This window comes from Neovison vison, chromosome 7 (genome assembly GCF_020171115.1).
Source record: "Neovison vison isolate M4711 chromosome 7, ASM_NN_V1, whole genome shotgun sequence".
NCBI classification, from domain to species: domain Eukaryota; kingdom Metazoa; phylum Chordata; class Mammalia; order Carnivora; family Mustelidae; genus Neogale; species Neogale vison.
This window is the reverse complement of record NC_058097.1, coordinates 55,668,612-55,687,027: the sequence shown is the minus strand read 5'-3', so window position 1 is coordinate 55,687,027 and position 18,416 is coordinate 55,668,612. Positions and strand designations below refer to the sequence as shown.

General features: G+C 51.6%; 1 protein-coding gene across 9 annotated transcripts in view; it reads left to right on the top strand.

Annotated features, from left to right (window-relative positions):
• POU2F2 (POU class 2 homeobox 2) overlaps positions 1-18,416 on the top strand; it is a 35,106-nt gene that overhangs the window by 5,980 nt on the left and 10,710 nt on the right. For 3 of the 9 annotated variants that reach the window (XM_044257267.1, XM_044257262.1, XM_044257261.1), the window contains exons 2-5: positions 1,545-1,610; positions 1,715-1,749; positions 1,892-1,948; positions 4,970-5,086. In XM_044257267.1, coding sequence (XP_044113202.1) covers positions 1,545-1,610; positions 1,715-1,749; positions 1,892-1,948; positions 4,970-5,086 — 275 coding nt within the window. Of the gene's footprint in view, positions 1-1,544; positions 1,611-1,714; positions 1,750-1,891; positions 1,949-4,903; positions 5,087-5,323; positions 5,606-18,416 lie in introns of all 9 variants that reach the window. The other 6 variants (XM_044257266.1, XM_044257265.1, XM_044257260.1 and 3 more) reach the window with 3 other exon arrangements.

Below are 18,416 nucleotides of genomic sequence, written 5' to 3'. Positions count from 1 at the left end.
TTACACTCCCATGAGCAGTATGTGACCTGGCTTTTTAATCAGTAATTTTAAACCCGAGCAGCGTTTCATGTCAAGTAACCCTCAATTGCAAAATTCCTGGACATTTTTTCCCCCCAGTTGCTGAGAACGTCCTAGCTCTCGTTAGTGGACCTTCTTTAAATATCTTGGGCACGGAACACTCTTGGATCGGACACCCCCTTTGATAGGGCATCGTGGTTTAGGCAGGGATGTAGAGTGAGTGGTGGGGGAGACCTTCGGGTCAGAGTCAGGGTCACGAGTGAGGTCTGGGGCCACACTGGGAGTCAAGGTCAGATGAAGGGCTTGTACCACTTGGATGGGAGTTGGGATTCAGGGTGGGTAAGGGGACTGAGAATGGGTAGGGCAGAAGCCTAGGTTTGTGTGGGGTCTAGGACGAGAAAGGGTTGGATTTGAGATGGCATCAGTCAGGGTACACTCCAGTAGGGGTGACAGCTGGAAATGAGGCCGGCAGAAATCACAGCAGGGGTCCACTAGACCATAGCAGTCCTGATTAAAAGTGGGAACTCTGGAGTCATGAAGACTGGTGTCCAATTGGGGCACCTCTACTGTCATATCTCTACTATGCTCTCAGGCCCTCAGTTTTCTCCTCTGTAAAATGGGGGTAATATTAGCACCAACTTCTACTGTGAGCTCTGAATCGTACTTAATGCTGTGCTCAGCACTGGTAATCGCTTGCCTTTCCATTCTCAGCATCGGAGTGTTGTGAGGGCAGAGCATTGCTTTGGGTCCCTGGTGCCAGCTGGCTGTTTGCCCCCTCCCTTCGTGTCCTGGGCTTACGGGACGATTGTGTGGCACTGAGTTTGTATGCTGGGGTACCCGGGTTGGATCTGGGATGCAGTCAGGATTCAAGGCTGGAGTCCTGGGGAAGCCTAGGAGTAAGGCTGAGGACCTGGTCAGGGGCAGAGCTGGATAGTGTTGGAGTCGGGGTTCCGAGGTCCTGTGGGGCTGCCGGGCCTGTATGCTGAACATGAGAAGGGAGGCCAGGAGGCCAGGTGGGGGTCAGGTGTGGACAGGAACGTTGTGGGCTGAGGGAGGGGCAGAGGGCGCCGAATCCCACGCAGAGATCAGAAGACTCACTCCTTTGGGGATGCTACAGCCCTTCACACCCCCAGACCCCACTCAGAGTGGAAAACATGTCTCACCCGAAACCTGGTGAGGCAGGACGGGTGTGCCTCAGGAGGAGGCCCAAGGCTGACTCGCTCCTGTGGAACATCACCCACATTCTCCCGGGCACCAAAGCCTTCCTGCGACCACCAGCCGCCTCCCACCCTGTCCCAGGGCCTCACGGGAGCTGGCCCTCCCCGTGCCACCTTCTGCAGGGGTGAAAAGGATCCCGTTCTTGTCCTGACAGAGGAGGGCAGAGGCCCAGTAAGGAGGGCATGTCTCCTGGAAAGAGGCATCTGCAAGGTGGCAAGGGGTGCGGGGGGTTTGGAGAGAGGCCGGGGTGGTGCCCAAGGGCCCTCCTGGCTTCCCTCACCCCACTTATATCCCTCTTCTGTCCCCAGAAATAAGAATGTCTAAGCCCCTGGAGGCCGAGAAGCAAGGTCTGGACTCCCCGTCAGAGCACACAGGTGGGTGGGGAGGGGAGCAGGGAAGGCAGGGGGCCTGTGGGGTGGAGGAGCTGCAGGGCTATGGGGGGGGCACAGGTGACAACTCACTTTCCCTCTCGTTGCAGACACTGAAAGAAATGGACCAGACACTAACCATCAGGTCAGGAGGGAGTGGATGAGCTGGAGGGGTGGGAAGGGGGAGAAGGGAACAGAGGGGGCCCTTGTTGGGGAGGGGCAGGGTGTCAGAGCTGAGCTGCTTCACCTCACTCTTCCGATTCCCCACCCCAATTTTTTCTTCCTAGAACCCCCAGAATAAAACCTCCCCGTTCTCTGTGTCCCCAACCGGCCCCAGCACCAAGGTAAGCAGCTATCCGAACAGCCACAGCAGAGGAAAGAGGAGGGTGTCCTGTGATGGGTTGGTGTCTGGGAGAGGGTCCCCGCACACCTCTATGGGCCCAGGGCCTGAAGGGGGGCGACATGGAGCCCTGATACCTTGGTGACAAGGCTCCTCCCGCCCCTTCTCACACTTGGGCTCCCGCCCCAGGCCTGTGACTCACCCAGGCTCCTTCCCCTTCCCTGGGGGGTGGGGGTGGCCAGGGAAATCCCCCCCAGAGCCCCAGGGCGATGAACAACAGGAAGCTGAGGGCCCCGCCCCCATCCCAACTTCCCTGACAGAGGCCTGCCCTACCCTCCAGCCCCCCAACACACACAGTCAGGGGCCAGCCAATAGAGGGGGATAAGGATTGGGGGCAGACCCAGTAAGGATGGCTGAGGTTGATAGGGAAGCTGGAAGTGGCCAGACAGAACAAATCCCTAATCCAGATGGGGCCCAGGCCTCCACGCTTCAGTCTGTCGAGGTTGAAGGCAGCATGGACGGCAGGGACGGAGGGGTCCTTAGCAAGGCATGGGGTTGGGAGCCAGGAACTACTCTGTGACCTTGGGAAAATCACTGTCCCGCCCCGCCCCCTACCGCTGCTGGGCTGCTCAGTTTCCTCTTCTCTAACATGGGGGGCTGTCAGATCCCATGGCCTCTGAGGTACCCTGAAGCATTTTAGCGGGTGGGCATCTTGTGCTGAGTGAGTTGGCTGGGGCCCAGGGGAGAAGGGCTCTGCCTCTGGCCTCCTTCTCTCTCATCTCAGGCGCAGTTCTGGCCTTAGCCCTTGGAGCGGAGCGCATACACATTGCCCTGACCCTCTCCCTCCTCAGCTCTATCTTTGCAGCCTCTCCCAGCCCCACAGCAGCCTTGCTTCTGTGTGGGGAAACCAGGGGACCCTGGGAAAGAAGGGTTCTCGCTGCCCTTCCCTCGCCTGGACCCTGGTTCCTCGGGAAAGCCCGAGGCAGACCGAGGCAGAGAGGGCATTGACCTCTGACTCTGGGCCTCTGTCCACACCTCGTCCTGTTTGCTGGTGGCCTCTGTTTTCCCCAACTACAGTGATTCATGTGCTCCCATCATGATTTCAGATACATCCACACACTGCCGTGTACAACTATGTACGTTACAATCGTGTTAATTGGCTTCAATTTTAAAAACATTTTATTATGGAAAATGTGAAGCAGGTACAAAAGGAGAAAAAAGAGTCTCATGAAAGTAAGCCCCCAGGTACCCATCAGTCAGCTTCAGCAATTCTCAGCTTATGAACTGGCTTGCTTTTTCAACAGCTCAAATAAATGTTTTTTAAATGGAAATTTCATGAATGGAAAACCAGAATCTCTTACCATGGAAATAAATGCAATGATTTTTTTTTTTTTAAGTAATCTCCACGCTCCACGTGGGGCTCGATCTTGTGACCCTGAGATCAAGTGTCAGTGCTGTACCAGCCAGGCGCCCACACAATGATTATTAAAATGTACCCAGAGACTCCTGCCTGCTGATGGGTGTAAGCCCGAGGCCTTCCCTTCATTTGTTAGAAAGGGAGGTGAGCAGTGCTGGGGGTGAGGCGCTAGACGCATCCCAACCCCTAAGGGAGGCTTTCTCAAGAGAACCAGAAACAAGGAAAGAAATCTGAAAGACTCACCATGTTGGTTGTTTTTATTTTGTTTCTTGTTTTTTTTTTTTTAACTTTTAATTGAAATGTGACAGTACAGAGATCCTCAGTGGATTTTCACAAACTGAACACCTATGTTGCTTGCACCAGGTTAAGAGGCAGAACACGGCCAGACTTCCGGAGGCCCCCGATTTCCCACCAGGGGATGCGGCATCCCTGGACCCTTCAGACTTCCTGACATTTGTCTCCATCCCCTGGGGCACACCACTCACGCTCTGGGATCTGGCCTTGGCCAGGCCTCTGTTCATCTCAGGCTGCATTCCAAATGCCACACCCCCCTGCCAAGCTGCTGGGTCACCTTGCACAAGTTGCTTGCCCTCTCTGGAACCCCTCTTGTAAAACGGAGCTGGGACATTGGGCTGAGGGATTAGGGATCGTCCTTCAGCCCAGCGTCCCCTCTGGGCCCGAGAGTGTGATTCTCCAAGCCTTGCCCACCCCACCCACACACGTCCTTTACCCGCTGACCTCTCAGGCAAGCCTACCGTGGCCTGGCCTTTCTGTCTAGGAGAGGAGGAAGACCATGACTGCTCTATGCCAGTCTGTCCTATGTGTTTGATGCAAGACGCGGCTACATAGTGCGCCAAGAGACAAGGCGGGGTTCGGCGGACTTCTTGGGGGGGGGCGAAAAGCGGGCAGCAGCTGGGCCACATCTGGCCTATGTATGTGTTTGGCTGGTCCTGCCAGTGGATTTTTTTTTTTTTTTCTGGGTTTTGCTTTAGATTTTGAAATGAGTGGTTGGTGAGAGCAGGGGGCCCGAGTAAGCTCCCCCCAGGAGGCCTACCTGCACCACCGGCCCACCCCTCCTCACCTGCCCGTGCCACCCGTTCGCACTGTCTGCCTCTCTCCATACTTACTCGAATTCCAGACCCGTGTCCCAAGGGGGTGATTTTTTTTTTTTTTTTCATTCTTCCAATGAAGTCTCACTTCATTAATGGGAGATGCATCTCTGGCTAAAGCCTATGAGGGCTTGGTGCCTGGAACTCTACTTTTTGATGCCCCGAGCCCCCTGCTGGCACATTCCCCATTTTACAGATGGAGAAACCGACCCCCACCCCCCAGAGGGGAAAACTGCTCTCCAAAGGTGCCCCCTCCTGTTTGGTGCAGGGGGGTGTGCTAGCCCTACTGAATGATGAGCAGCCTGAGGCCAGAGGGGTGGCCTGAGATCACCAGCCAGTCGGTACAGGGCCCTGCCCCCATGCCTCAACACACCCCTCCTTTACCAGCCCGAGGCTGCTGTTACCACACACGTGCCCTCTCTTTGATTCACAGGTGGGCATTCTCTCTGGCCTCCACTTAACATTCTGGGGTCCCGGACCCTGCCTCTCTCCCCCCCAGATCAAGGCTGAAGACCCCAGTGGCGACTCAGCCCCAGCAGCACCCCCGCCCCCCCCGCCGGCTCAGCCACATCTGCCCCAGGCCCAACTCATGTTGACGGGCAGCCAGCTAGCCGGGGTAAGTACTTGGGGAAGGATGGGGAATGTGGGCCACCCATCTGTTACAGGACCCGTGGCAGGGGGTGTTCTACCAGGGCCGCGGCCACGCTCTCATGCCTGCCTCCCGCCCTCCTCAGGCCTCCTGGAAGACTTGCCCCCTAACCTGCTTGGCTCGGGCACTAACCCCTCTCTGCCTTCTCTGCTCCTCCCGCCCCCCCTCCGCCCCTCCTTTGGCCCTGCCACCCGTGCCCCACAGCTCACGGCGCTGATGCCAACTCAGCAGCAGCTCCTCCTGCAGCAAGCCCAGGCCCAGCTCCTGGCCGCCGCTGTGCAGCAATCCAGTGCCGCCGCCGCCGCCGCTGCCGCCTCCTCCACCTCCTCCTCCTCTTCCTCCTCCTCCTCCTCCTCTGCCTCCTCCTCGACCTCGCAGCCCCCAGCCTCCTCTGGGGGGGGGGACCTGCCACCACCACAGCCTGCCAGCCAGCCCCCCGGGACCCCGCAGCTCACCCTCTCCCAGCCCATCCAACTCACAGCACAGGTAAGGGCAGCCCTGGGGGGCAGGCGCCCTCCAGCAGAGGGCCTGCAGAAGCCCAGTGTGTAGGCGGCTGACCGGTCCATGTGGACACTTCTGACCGCCGGTCACATGCCAGGCAGCTCCCAGCAACCCAAGGAAGCCTTTGGGGAAGCCGCCCCCCGCCCCCATGTCTCAGTGGGGTACAGTGAGGCTCGGGGGGATGGGTCTCCTCCATGTGGTGGTACCCCCGGCTGAGCGCTTTCTGTGTATCTTTCTGTGTATCTCACCGCGGTCTCCCAGACACCTGGGAGGTTGGCCCATTATCCTCAGTTTATGGCTGAGGAAACGAGGAGTCACCTCCGTGGAATGGTGCCCACGTGGGCTCAGAAAGAAAGGCGGAGGCTCTGAGCCAGCGCCCTATAATGTGTGCTGAGGCATATCCAGTGAGAGATGCTCTTTCAGAAAAGAGACCTGTGGCCGCTGGGTCAGGGAATACCGCAGCTGCTCTGGCCATTCTGGACACTTCCAGCTACACTGAATCATGAGTCAGTAACTGTATTCATTTCCCAGGGCTGCCGTGACACAGCCCCGCAAACTGGGTAGCTCTAGGGAGAATCTCTCTCTGCTTCCTCTAGCTTCTTCTAGCTTCTTCTAGCTTCTGGTAGTGCCGGAAATCCTTGGCATTCTTGTAGTTGGATCGCTCCAATCTCTGCCTCTTTGGTCATAAAGCCATCTTCTCTCTGTGCGTGTCTGTCTCTGCATTCACCTTTCCCCTTCTTAGTTAGGACACCAGTCATTGCATTAGAGCCCACCCTAATGACCTCATTTAACTTGATTACATCTGCAAAGACCATGTTTCCAAATACAGTCATATTTATTGGCACCAGGGGTTAAGGCTTCCAACAAATCTTTTTGGGAGACCCAATTCAACCCAAGATAGCGGCCCACAAATTTCCTGTGAGGATAGGTGGTGGAACCGAGTAGGTAGAACAAAGCCTCCCGTCCTGATGGGCTGCTCTCTCCATCCACACTTATTACCTCCATCCACACCTATTACCCATTGGTGCTATCTGCCTGGGTTCTCTAAGCATTTCAGTCTGTGGCCCATGTTCCAGGGCAGTGAAGGTCCTGAGAAGTCCTGCAGCAAGGAGCCTTGTTTAACTTCCCTTCGCCCCGAGTTTCCCAAGATGACTGTTCTTTGGATCGCTTTTCTTTCTATCCACTGCCTTTCGTGGAACCCTGGGGCCAGACACTGTCTACACAGAGAAGGTGTCCGGTGCCCACAAGGTTGTCCCTTGACAGAGTTCAGCTTCTGATGGGCCCATTCCACTACTGACCAGCGCTTTCATTGAGACAGTCTTTAATGCTGAGCTGGTTTCTGCCTCCTTAGAGCTTCCTGTCTCTGGGCCTCGTTCTGCGGAGACTCATAGAGAAGTCTGTGTCACCGCTCTGTGGCAGCTCTTCCAGACTCAGCCCCATGGTGCCTGGCTTGCCACGGCAACTGTAACTGGAGTCTGGCAGGTGCTGCCTTGGTAGCAGGTACTGTGCTAACCGTGACCTCCTTGATTCCACAAATCCTCATCCCAGGCAAGGGCACCCCAAGGGGCAGAGCAGCCTGGGAGTCCGGGGCTCAAACCACATGATCTGGGGCTGCTGCCTGTAGCCATCCTTTCTACCTTCCCCCTCCCCACACCAGAGATCTCAGAAGCTGGTGAGGGGGGGTTCCTCTTAGCACACTCAGCTCTTCACAGAGCATCCCCAATACTCAGGGCTCCTCCCTCCCCCAGGCCTCACGTGTCCGTGCCCTGGCTCCTGTTCTCCTGTCTGCCTGGAAGTTGGCTCCCTCCCTTTACCTGGACGGCTTCTCTTTAGCCTTTGAACTTCATCTTGGGAGTCCACACCCCCAGGAAGTCTTTCAAGACTTCACTCCCTCCAGCTGCTTTGATTTCCTGCCTCCTGCTTTCTCCGGAGGCCCCCAACCCCTTTCCTTTGCTTCTGGCTCTAATCACCAGTGCTGGGTCTGAATATGCCCGAGGAAGCATCTGTGGAAGGGACAAAGACTCCAGTGGGGAGAGAGGGACGGAGCAGCCCTGTGCAGGTCAGCCAGGCATCCTCCCTTGGGAGCGGCAGGCATTCCTTCTGTGCATACACTCCTAAAACCACCTCCTCCAAGCTCCCTGCCACCTACTGTCCGGCCTCCTCCAACCCCTTCCTCTCGCTCCTCTCTCCCCAGCCCCAATCTGCTGGGGTCTGCCTTCTGCAACTCTGAAGCTGGGCCAAGTTTCTTTCCCAGAGTTCTGTCACCCTGTGACCTCATTTCCATAACAGACAAATGTTTATCCCATAACAACAAGGGCTCTAGGCACCGTGCCAACCAGTTGCAGTGGGTACCACAGTCCTCCCCACTTAGGTGCCCCCTGCAGCCCCCCCGTTGTCTTGCCGCTGGGCTTGACCGCTCTTCCTCAGCCTGTGTCCCATGCCTGCCCATTCTGCTTCCTGTGCCCGCTCCGCTCTGTCCTGTGGTCATTTCAGACACTTCCCAGCCTCCAGTGTGTCAGGCCCAGGCGGGAAGCTAAAGGCTTAGGAATGACTCAGACCCTTCCTTGCCCCCTCAGGGCTCCCAGTCTTCTAGGGAAACAGACCCACCAGCGAACCACTAAGAAATGTTTTACTTGAACAATACTAAGAAAGTAAAAAACACCCTTAGCCCTATCATTTTAAAATTACATGAAGTGCTAAGGGAAAGTCCCATCTGTCCCCCAAATGCCAGCTTCCAGAGTAATGTCAATTCAGCCATTTGGCAGGAACCTTCCCTGCATTTTCCCAGCTCATACAGAGAAAGGGACGATTATAACACACTTCTATAATTTGTGTGTCCAGCTCTCAGCACAATGCTTTCCACCAAGGGGGACACGTGGATGTTTACTGAATCAATGAGGGATGTTTTGCTGCAACTTTTCAATCAAGGGTAGGGAAGACATCTCTCCAGGCGGGTAATTCAGAATGTCTGGGGTAGGGGTGGGCATTGATTGAAAATTTACATTAACCGTTAAAACATTATCTTGTATTTGGAGAGGGAAAAAAATCCCTATTTTCATAATATGACTGTAGCAAATAAAGCTTAACAAAATCTTTTAGGCGGGCAGGACCTAGTGAGTACAGGTTTCCCAGAGAAACCCATTGGATGTGGTGGAAGTGTGAGAGAAGACAGGTGAACTGTGTCTGAGGGAATCAGAGAAGGCTTCCTGGAGGAGGTGGAATCTCGCCTGAACGGGGACAAGTAGGAGTTTACCAGGTATATGAAGGGGAGAAAGCTGTTCCAGGCCTGGAGTGTAACGTAAGAGAGTGCAGTGTGCTTTGGGAGTGGGGGGTCGGGGACCAGCAGTGGAAGACTGCGCAGGATGGGCTAGCAGGGGTGGCCGTGGGACCAAACACCATGCCAGGTGGCTGAAGAAGGAAAGGGGATATTTGGCTCAGATCACTGAAGAGGCCCAGCCTGGAACGTGGGGCCTGGCCCCAGGGGTCTGCCTCTTGTTTTCATTCTGAGCCAGGCAAAATGGGCACCTGCCCATTTCAACTTGCAGCCTCAGTGCCTAGAGAGATAAAAGAGCCAGCCAGGGTTGAGTTAGTGTCCTCAACCCCTGTGGCGGTAGGGTGAGCCCACCTGGACCGTGTGACCTGAGAATGGGGGAGAGCAAGTCCCCAAGAGGAAGCGATGGGTCCTGTTGCTCGGGGAAGGGGCAGTGGGTGCTGGGTCATCCAGTCCTGGAGACATGGGGTCAGTGTACCTTGGAGTCCAGGAGCCAGGCCAGGGTGTATCAGTCGCCCCACAGCTGCGGGGTTGGGGTCTGCTGTTACTTACCTATCCTGGCATTTTTACGTGAGGGAGTAGCAGGGGGTATAACACAGAATGTGCAGAAGGCGTTTTTGCTCCCTGTTGGGTGGGTTGCGGCTTGGCTGTGTTCTGCCCCAGTCGTTGGGTCGTCCTGGGCTCTGTGCGGCAGGGCCACCTCTGGGGGAGGGAGCACAGAGAAGAGCCCTTGCTCTATAGAGCCACATCTCTCTCAGAGGTGTGGGCCACCTCTGCCCACACCACTGCCCCCCCCCAAACTTCAGGGCTTCTTCTAGTGAAGTGACTAGAATAACATAGTTGCTTATTCATTTATCCAGGACTTCGGAGCACCTTGTACGTGCCAGGTGCTCATTCATGGCCCTGAGGGAACAGCTATGAATGAGGTGGAGGTGGCTGCCCTTGAGGGCATTATGGTCTAGTGGGGAGACAGACAGTAAACAAGTAAACAAATGAACAAAACAAGAATGTTTTAGAGTGGGTGTCCTGAAGAAAATGAAACAGGCTGGTGTCTTTGAGGGTGGTGGGCAGGAGAAGTTTCACTGAGGAGGTGGCCTTTGAATGCTGAGGCCTGAATGAGTCAGTCACAAAGAAGTGAGGAAAAAGTAACAGCAAGTGCAAAGGTCCTGAGGTGGAAGGCAGCTTGACATCAGGGCATGGAGGAGAGTAGTTATATCTGAAGTTGGGCAAGTGAGCGGGACACAAGTAAGAGGTGAGGGATCTTCTAGGCCAGATAAGTGGGTTTGGAATGTCTGCCAGGTATGAGGGAAGCTGTAGAACCCCTACAGCTTAAACAGGCAAGTGGCATGAGCCAACTGACCCTTTACAAAGCTCCCTCTAGCTGCCATGGGGAGAATGGACCATGGGGGCCCAGAGTAGAAGTAAGGGGCCCAGTGGGAAATGCTGGCAGGCATCCAGGTGGGAGGTGAGTGTGATGGTGGGAGTCTGGGGTGCAATTTTGTGTAGATAGGGTAGATCAAGGATGACTCCTAGAATTTTGGCTTCAGCAACTGGAGGGTAGTGAGGTGATTTCCTGAGTTGGGGAAGACAGGGAGTGGGTACAGGGTGTTTTGGAGGGCAGGAGTAGGGAACCAGGAGTTTCCCTTTAGACATGGCAGGGGATAAAGAGTGTATTCATCATCCAAGTGGAGACATCAAAGAGGCAGACGGGCATTTGAGGCTGGAGCTCAGTGGAGAGGCTGAGGGGGGGGAGGGGACTGACAGTTATGAGTTGTCAGGCAGAGGACAGGGCTCCTGCCCTTGAGAGCTTATGGTTGAGGGGGGTGACAGCAGGGGAGTGACAGGGGGTACAGGGGTAGCAGATGCTTGTGCTAGGGGAGTCTGTTGTGATTTCCCAAACACCTTGCAGGTACTAATATTAGTCAGGCCTCAGTACAATCCAGTAAAGAGTCAGACATTCTTATTCCCATTTTGTAGATGAGAACACCAAGGCCCCGAGAGAGCTATGACTCAGTGGTAATGACTACCATTTATGCAGGACCACTCAAGTGAACAGAGACCAGACTAAACATGCTACATGTGTTGTTTCATTTAATTCCTGTACTAGCCCCCGGAGGTAAGAATTATTGTGGCATCACTGGAAGAAATGGAGGTGTAAACAGGGTAAGGGATGCCCACATTCCCCCACTGTGTGGAGGACAGCTGGGTGTCTGGCCGTCTCCAGGACACCGTGCACTGTCACCCTATAGAGCTGGGGAGGCCAAGGCCCGGAAGCGAGCTGGCTTCCCCGGAGTCACACAGGGAGAGGCAAGCAACAGAGCCTGGGCTCAGACCCCCAAGGCTCCCAGCAGGCAGGGACCCTTGCACTCCTCCGACCGCCCTCCCACCTATCTCCCTCCGCACAGTTCTGGGCAAGTCCGGGTGCCGCTTCTCCCAGGTGGCTCTCAGGACAGGTGCTCCCTGCCTTCCTGGGCAGCCTTCTCCACCAACAGGGTGATCTGACATGGCTCAGAGGGTCAGGAAGCCCATCCTCATTCTGAACACAACTGATGACAGTGTCGTTTACATGGTCCTACAGACACCCCCTTCCTGCCCTCCTCGCTCTGGACTTAATTCTAAACTGTCCATATCTTGGAATGGGGTGTCCAGAACTGGCTAGAGATTGCCGTATCAGGGGTGGCCGGTGAGTGTTACGCAGACACCAGCTCAGTCTGCGTGGCTGCCGGAGCATGTGTGGGGGCCTGCAGTTTGGGGGGGTGGTGTCTGCCCTGTGCGCTGGAGTGAGGCGCTGCACCTGGCCGCGAGCAGCCGCAGCAGGGGCCAGGCCTCCTTTAGTTCCTTTTAAAGGCCTTTTTTCCACCCCACCCCCCACCCCAAGGTGGAACCAAGCCCAGATGGGAAAATGGACATTTATACTCCGATTCACCCGTGTGTCATGTAAATTGAGCGTGAGTCTTTCTGCCCAGCTGTGGCCAAGATCCCAGTTGTGGCAAAGGACAGCCTGAAACACCACCAGTCAGTCCTAGGTTTTACTCATTCATTGGAAATTCATTGATGCCTGCTGGGTGCCCACTCTGGGGTGGGGGTGATCAGAATACAGCGATGAATGAGAACCTGAGAACCGGTCTCTTCTCACCTTCCCTTGAGAGCTTATGGCCTTAAGTGGGGTGTGCTAAGCCCTCTGTGCTCATTTTTCTCACAGGTCAGGAACAGAGCAGATGATCCACTAAATATCCTGGCCAGGGGACCTTCCCCAGTGTCTCCACTTCCTCTAACTTCCTCACCATCTTGACTTGGTCTTAACACGCCCCCAAGTGGCTTCAAATTGCCCATGGCCTGTAGATTATGGAGAAATGGGGCCTCCTACTGGTTAACCCCAGTCCTGAGCCAGCACAGCACCCAGAATCTTCTTTTTCTCATGCTGTAATTTCTTTAGTCATTTAGTGAACATCCAGCATGCCCCAGCACCTTTTGCTGGAATAAGGCAGACAAATCTGTGCCCTCCCAGAGCTGGCATCTCCCCATGGCAGAAAACTGCCATGAAGAAAGTAAAAGAGTATAATGTAATAGAGAGAGATTGAGGAAAGGAAGACTCCTGATCAGAGTGGGTAGCCAAGGGAGGCCTCTTTGGGGGGAGGGTGCATTTTAGAGAGACCTGCATGATGGGGTGGGTCCAGTTGTGTACAGATCAAGAAGAGGGAGGGCAACAGCATGTGCAAAGGCCCTGAGGTGGGGACCTTTTCTGGGTTCAGTAATAGGAAGGAGACCAGTGTGACTGGCTCTGAGTCAGGGAATGAGAGTCCTTGTTGATGAGGAAGGCCAGGTCAGCCAGGGCCATGGCAAGGAGTTTAATTGTCTTACAAGTGTGATGAAAACCAGTGGAGGCTTTATGGTTAGATTAACATTTCAGAACAGGAACCCTCTGGAGGGGTCTGTGCATAGAATTCAGGGGGGGTCCATGAACTTGGATGGGAAAAAATTATGTCTCAAATTTTACTATCCTCTAACTGAAAATGTTGCATTTCCTTCTATTATGAATATAGGGAACATTAGCATTAGTGGGACTCTGTTACCAATGGAATCACAGATAATTCTATATGATACACACAGACCTCAAAGTATTTTTACTCATCATTGCTTTGAAATTACAGTAGTCTTCAGATGTATTATTTGATCTTATTATTTAACAGGCTAATAAAGAAACCCATAGATTATTATTCATAATTCAAGATGTTGGATGATTTTTTTCATATGTAGTTGATTTCATATGAAATCCTGCACATTTTACTTTATACATTTTAAACTATATATTTTTTAAAAGATTTTATTTATTTATTTGACAGACAGAGATCACAAGTAGGCAGAGAAGCAGGCAGAGAGAGAGAAGGGAGACCGAGCCAAAGGCAGAGGCTTTAACCTACTGAGCCACCCAGGCATCCCTACACATTTTTTTTAAACTCTGAGAAGGGGGAAGTAAGTCTTGTCAGACATGGGGTAATTCTGAGCCCAGAAAAAAATTTAAAACTTTTTTTGTTAGGACTTGCAGATGTGTTGGATGGGGGAGAGGAAGGGATGGAGGGTATCAGGACTGACCTCTAAGTTTCTGGTCTGAGTGGCCATGCATGGAGTGGGGTTGGGTTTTTCATTTGGACTTCTCCCTATGAGGCCCCCTGCAAACTGGGATGCATTTTCCCCACCCCTTTTCCTCTCCCTGCTGATTCAGAAAGAAATCTGTGGACACTCCTCTTTTAGGCTTCTGGGAGAAAGGTGAGTTTTCGCTAAGAGTCACATTAGGGTAGAGACAGTAGTTAACAGATATTTTAATCAGCAAACTAGTCAGGAAAACACTGGTGATAAGTCTTTATTTCTGGCTTTATTCTTTGATTCAGCTCAGGGGGCATTTAATGGGGGCTGACCAGACTGTGTTGAGAGATAGGGATATAAGAAGAGTAAAACCTGGCCTCTGCCTTCTAGAGTTACAGTAGAGCAGAGGAAAACTGTACATAAACAAATGCGTTGCATTGCGAGAAATGCAGTGTAGAGCAGGGTGGGTTCAGTTTTGTGGGGCCTCATCTTTATACAATGTACAGATCCTTTTAGAGAAAAGGAAGACAAAATTATGAGACCAAAATTAGGTTTGGGGACCTGGAAGGGTCTCTTGTAATGGAGTGGGGGTCCTCAGTTCCAGGCTTCACTCATATCAGGCTAGGCCTCACATGGAAGGGACGCCACCCCGTGAGTGACCAGGAGGAGAGACTCAGAAGACAAGGCAGAATGGAGTGTTGGGACTTCAAACCCCTTAAGCTTTGTTTTAGATGAGCAGCTAGAAGGAAGAAGTGAGAAGTCAGGAGCAGTTGGGGACTTTGTCCACTTTCTGAGGCACAGAGAGGAAGCAGAAGCCTTTACCATGGACAGAAAATAAGCAATTGGGAAACAGGATTGTCAGGCAGAAGCGAGTGTTCGGTTGGGTAGGGTGGGGTGGGACATCTTTATTTCTTTATTCGGGCTAGGTAAATGTGCAAAACTCAAGAGATATGGGAAGACTTACAGCACTGCTAGTTTCTGGTATAGTCTTCCAGGTATAGTCTATGCATACCCAGGAAATACCTAGATATACTTAAAAAAAACAAAAACAAAAACAAGCGCCACAAACAGAAGCACCTCATACCCACTGTTCTGTCTCTTGAGGTCTTCATTCAACAGGACATCTGGGCGATTGTTCCATATCAGGACACGAAGAGTGTCCTTGCTCTTTTTGACGTATGTATAGTATTCCGTCAGAAAGATCCACTCTCGCTCATTTACCTGCTCCCCTGCTGTGCGGTCACCTTACTTCCCCTCTTGCGGAACACTGCGTGCTGCTAGGAATGCCCTTCTAGGGAGGGCATTTTGCACAAGTGTGAACGTATCTCTAAGACAAATTCCTAGAAGCGAAATGGCTGAGTCAAAGGGTATAGGCCTTTGTCATTCTTTTTTCGTTTTAAAATTTTTATTTTATTTAAATTCAATCAATTAACATATAATGTATTACTGGTTTCAGAGGTAGAGGTCAGTGATTCATCAGTCTTATGTGGTACCCAGTTCTCATTACATCATGTGCCCTCCTTAATGTCTACCACCCAGTTACCCCATCCTCCTCCCTCCTCCCCTCTAGCAACTCTCAGTTTCCTATGATTAAGAGTCTGTTATGCTTTGTCTCCCTCTCTGATTTCATCTTGTTTTATTTTTTCCTCTTTTCCCCTATGATTCTCTGTTTTGTTTCTTAAATTCTACATATGAGACCATATGATAATTGTCTTTCTCTGATTGACATAGCCCTTAGCATAATACTCTCTGGTTCCATCCACGTCATTGCAAATGGCAAGATTTCATTTTTTTAAAGAGATTTTATTTACTTATGTGACAGAGAGAGATCACAAATAGGCAGAGAGAGGGGGGATGCAGGCTCCCTGCTGAGCAGAGAACCCGAATCCCAGGACCCTGAGATCATGACCTGAGCCAAAGGCAGGGGCTTAACCCACTGAGCCACCCAGATGCCCCAATATTTCAGCTTTGATGACTGCACTATATCTATATCTATACACCACACCTTCTTTATCCATTCATCTCTCGGTGGACATGGGCTCATTCCATAGTTTGGCTGTCGTGGGCATTGCTGCTATAAATATTAGGGTGCTGTGCCCCTTCAGATCACTACATTTATATCTTTGGGGTAAATACCCAGTAGTGCAATTTCTGGGTTGTAGGGTAGCTCTATTTTCAATTTTTTTTTAAAAGATTCTATTTATTTGACAGAGATCACAAGTAGTCAGAGAGGCAGGCAGCAATAGCAGGGGAAATAGGTTCCCTGCCGAGCAGAGAGCCCGATGCGGGGCTCAATCCCAGGACCCTGAGACCATGACCTGAGCCATAGGCAGAGGTTTAACCCACTGAGACACCTAGGTGCCCCTATTTTCAGATTTTTTTGAGGAACCTCCATGCTGTTTTCCGGAGTGGCTGCACCAGCTTGCATTCCCACCAACAGTGTAGGAGGGTTCCCCTTCCTCCGCATCCTCGCCAACATTTGTTGTTTCCTGACTTGTTAATTTTAGCCATTCTCACTGATGTGAGGTGGTATCTCATTGTGGTTTTGTTTTGTGTTTCCCTGATGCCGAGTGATACTGAGCAGCATTTCATGTGTCTGTTGTCCATTTATACATCTTCTTTGGAGAAATGTGTGTTCTTGTCTTCTGCCCTGCTTCTGACAGATGTTGCCAAATTATCTTCTCCCCAGTGATGTGCAAGAGTGTATGTTTCCCGATATGCCCCAACACAGCATGTTCTGCACTGCTGTTATCTGCCCATCAGATAGGTAAAAATAGTATCTCTGTGCAGTTGTGGCTGTGTTTATCTTACTGTGAATGAGTCTGAATGTTTTTTCATTCAGCTGTTTATATTTCCTTTGCTGGGCAGTCACCAGACCTATGTTGGCCAGATTACAACTGGATTGTTCGTTTTTCTCTTATTGATCTGTAATGACTCTTTATATGTTAAAGAAATGAACACTTTGTTTCAACTTGCTTGTTTCCCCTCAGCTTGTTCACATCCTAGGACATCAAATTGGTCTTTGGGATAACGATAGCATTGGGAAGAATTGAGGGGCATTTGTCATCCCCCTCAACTTCCCAGAAGGAAAAAGAATGTTACTCTAAGTAACATAACTTTCAACTGTATACATAAAAGTTGCTGGGTAAAAATCATGAAGTATCCATGTGGGTCCATTCAACAAATATATGTGGAGCACTTACTGGGTACCTGATCCTATTCTAGATGCTTGGATTATAATATTGACCAGAACCATCAAGACTGCATACTTGTGGAGCTGACATACCAGTGAGGGAGATGCACTGTGAAAGGCTAAACAGAATGAGAGATACCTTGAGATAGTAATAAGTCTTAAAGAGAAGGTGAAGGGAAAATAACAAAGGGAGGGATAGGGGTGACTGGGTGGCTCAGTTGTTGAGCATCTGCCTTCAGCTCAGGTCATGATCCCAGGGTCCTGGGATCGAGCCCCATATCGGGCTCCCTGCTCGGCGAGAAGCCTGCTTCTCCCTTTCCCACTCCCCCTGCTTGTGTTCCCTCTCTTGCTGTCCTTCTCCCTCTCTGTCAAATAAATTTTAAAAATAATATTTTAAAAAACAAAAGGAGGGGTGGTAGTGGCTGCTTTAGATTAGATGGTCAAGGAGGGCATCTCTGAAGAGGTAATTTTTTTTTTTCCCAAGAGAGAGCAGGAGTCCCTGAGGAGTGGGGTAGAGAGAGAGAGAGAATCTTTTTTAAAGGATTTATTTATTATTTATTTATTCTCTATTTTTAAAAAATGTTTTACTTATTTATTTGAGAGAGAGAGAGAGAACACAGAGAGAAAGAGGGAGAGAGAGAAGCAGACTCCCCACGGAGCAGGGAAGCCGATGTGGAGCTCGATCTCAGGACCTTGAGAGTGTGACCTGAGCTGAAAGCAGATGCTTAACTGGCTGAGCCACCCATGCACTCCTATTCATTTATTTTAGAGAGAGAGAGAGAGAGCACAAGTGGAAGGGGCAGGAGAGGGAGAGAATCTTAAGCAGATTCCATGCCTAGCCTGACGCAGGTCTCAATCTCATGACTCTGAGATCACCAACCTGAGATCATGACTTGAACTGAAATCAAGAGTTGGACACTTGGGGGGGCGCCTGGGTGGCTCAGTGGGTTAAGTCGCTGCCTTCGGCTCAGGCCATGATCTCAGGGTACTGGGATCGAGGCCCGCATGGGGCTCTCTGCTCAGCAGGGAGCCTGCTTCCCTTCCTCTCTCTCTGCCTGCCTCTCTGCTTACTTGTGATCTCTCTCTGTCAAATGAATAAATAAAAATCTTTTAAAAAAAAAAAGATTTGGACACTTGGGGTGCCTGTATGGCTCAGTTGTTGGGTGTCTGCCTTTGGCTCAGGTACTGGGATCAAGCCCCACATCTGGTTCCCTGCTCAGTGGGAAGCCTGCTTCTCCCACTCCCCGTGCTTGTGTTCCCTCTCTCTCTGTGTCTCTCTGTCAAATAAATAAACATTTAAAAAAAAAAAAAGAGTCAGACACTTAACTGACTGAGCCACCCAGGGGCCCCTGAAAAGGTGATTTTGTGTGAAGACTTGAGTGATAAGAAGAGATTAGGCAGGAGTATAAGAACTAGAACTGTTTTGGCTGAGGGAACAGCATGTGCAAAGGCCCTGAGGTAGGAGTTGAGGTCAGGAAGACTAGCATGGGCTTTGGTATAAAGGACCTTAGAGACCAGGTGAGGAGTTTTGATTGTATTATTGTGGCCACAAGAAGCCACTGGAGTGTGTGTGTGTGTGTATGTTTTACTTTTTCTTTTGGAAATGTTCAAAGCTAAAAGTGAAGAGTATGATATAAGGAACCATACATGCCTTCACCCAGTTTAACAGATTCCAACCTTTTGCCAATCCTGTTTCCTTTATATCCCTCATTTTTTGGTAGAGAGGCTAGATTTTTTTTTTCTCTCCC